Source organism: Chelonoidis abingdonii, unplaced genomic scaffold, assembly GCF_003597395.2.
Source record: "Chelonoidis abingdonii isolate Lonesome George unplaced genomic scaffold, CheloAbing_2.0 scaffold2619, whole genome shotgun sequence".
Classification (NCBI taxonomy): domain Eukaryota; kingdom Metazoa; phylum Chordata; order Testudines; family Testudinidae; genus Chelonoidis; species Chelonoidis abingdonii.
This window is the reverse complement of record NW_027426880.1, coordinates 1-1,121: the sequence shown is the minus strand read 5'-3', so window position 1 is coordinate 1,121 and position 1,121 is coordinate 1. Positions and strand designations below refer to the sequence as shown.

The following is a 1,121-nucleotide window of genomic DNA, read 5'->3' as shown; positions in this document are numbered from 1 at the left end:
GGTGTCCGCGTCGGGAGGTCTGACCTCGGCCCTCTCCCCAGGCTCGTCCCGGGACCGGTGCCTGCCGTTCCTGGTGGCCGGGCAGCGTGTGGGCTCCGTGCCCACCCCGGTTGCCCAGCGGCTCCAGGGTTACCCGGCCGTGTTCACCGTGAGCCCCGAGCCCAGGGGGCCCGGCCGCGTCGAGCTCCACCCGCAGCTGGCGTCCCATGAGGCGCGCACGGCCGCCGTGGGGCAGGTGCTCACGGAGCTGCGGGACCTGGCGGTTTTCCCGTGTCTGCAAGAATGGAGAGACGAGGTGAGAGGCCGGGCGCCCAGCAGCGGGAGGGGGGAGCCAGGACTCCTGGGTTCCGTCCTCGCTCTGGGAGGGGAGGGAGGTCTACTGGTTGGAGCCGGCTGGGAGCCAGGACGCTGGGTTCTCTCACTGGGCCCCTTGTCCTTGCAGCACTATGAGGTGATGCCCCGGTTCTGTGACCCGCCTCTGTTCAGCATGGAGCGTGCGGCCACAGGTGAGTCCTGGCTGGGGGGGTCTGGGGGGCAGCACAGGGGAAGGGAGGGGGTAGAGGGGGCAGTGGGGAAGGGCTGAGGGAGGAGGGGGCAGGGAGGCAGAACAGCCTGGGGGGGCAGAGTGACAGCCTGGGGTTGCTCCCACTCCCCCAGGGTGGGGAAATGTCCCGTCCCCCTCCACTGATTCTCCCCCCCATTCCCCAGCGCTGCTGGGGGTTCGCTGCTACGGCGCCCACCTGAACGGCTACACCCGGCGTGGGGGCCACCCCTGCATGTGGCTGGGCCGCCGCGCCCTCACCAAGCCCACCTACCCCGGCCGGCTGGACAACCTGGTGAGGGGGGGTGCTGTGGGGGAGGGGTAAGAAGGAATCCCTGCCCCCATAGCAGGGGGGTGGTTCTGTGACAGCTGACTGCACCCATGGGTCTCCCCTAGGCAGAGAACCGGGGGGTGGGGAGACAGACGTGTATGACTCAGGGGAAAGTACCACGCCAGAGGGCCCCCGGGGGGAGGGTACCACGCCAGAGGGGCCCCGGGGGAGGTACCACACCAGAGGGAAATACCATATTGGAGAGGCCTCAGGGGAGGTCCACGCCGGAGGGGCCCCGGGGGAGGTACC

General features: G+C 70.2%; 1 protein-coding gene across 1 annotated transcript; it reads left to right on the top strand.

Moving 5' to 3' along the window:
- Positions 1-4: 4 nt before the first annotated feature.
- Positions 5-880, top strand: LOC116816680 (uncharacterized; the record flags this gene model as incomplete). Its single annotated transcript, XM_032766088.2, has 3 exons — positions 5-295; positions 443-506; positions 709-880. Coding segments are annotated over 3 exons (513 nt in total), but the record flags the coding sequence as incomplete, so codon positions are not given.
- Positions 881-1,121: the final 241 nt, after the last annotated feature.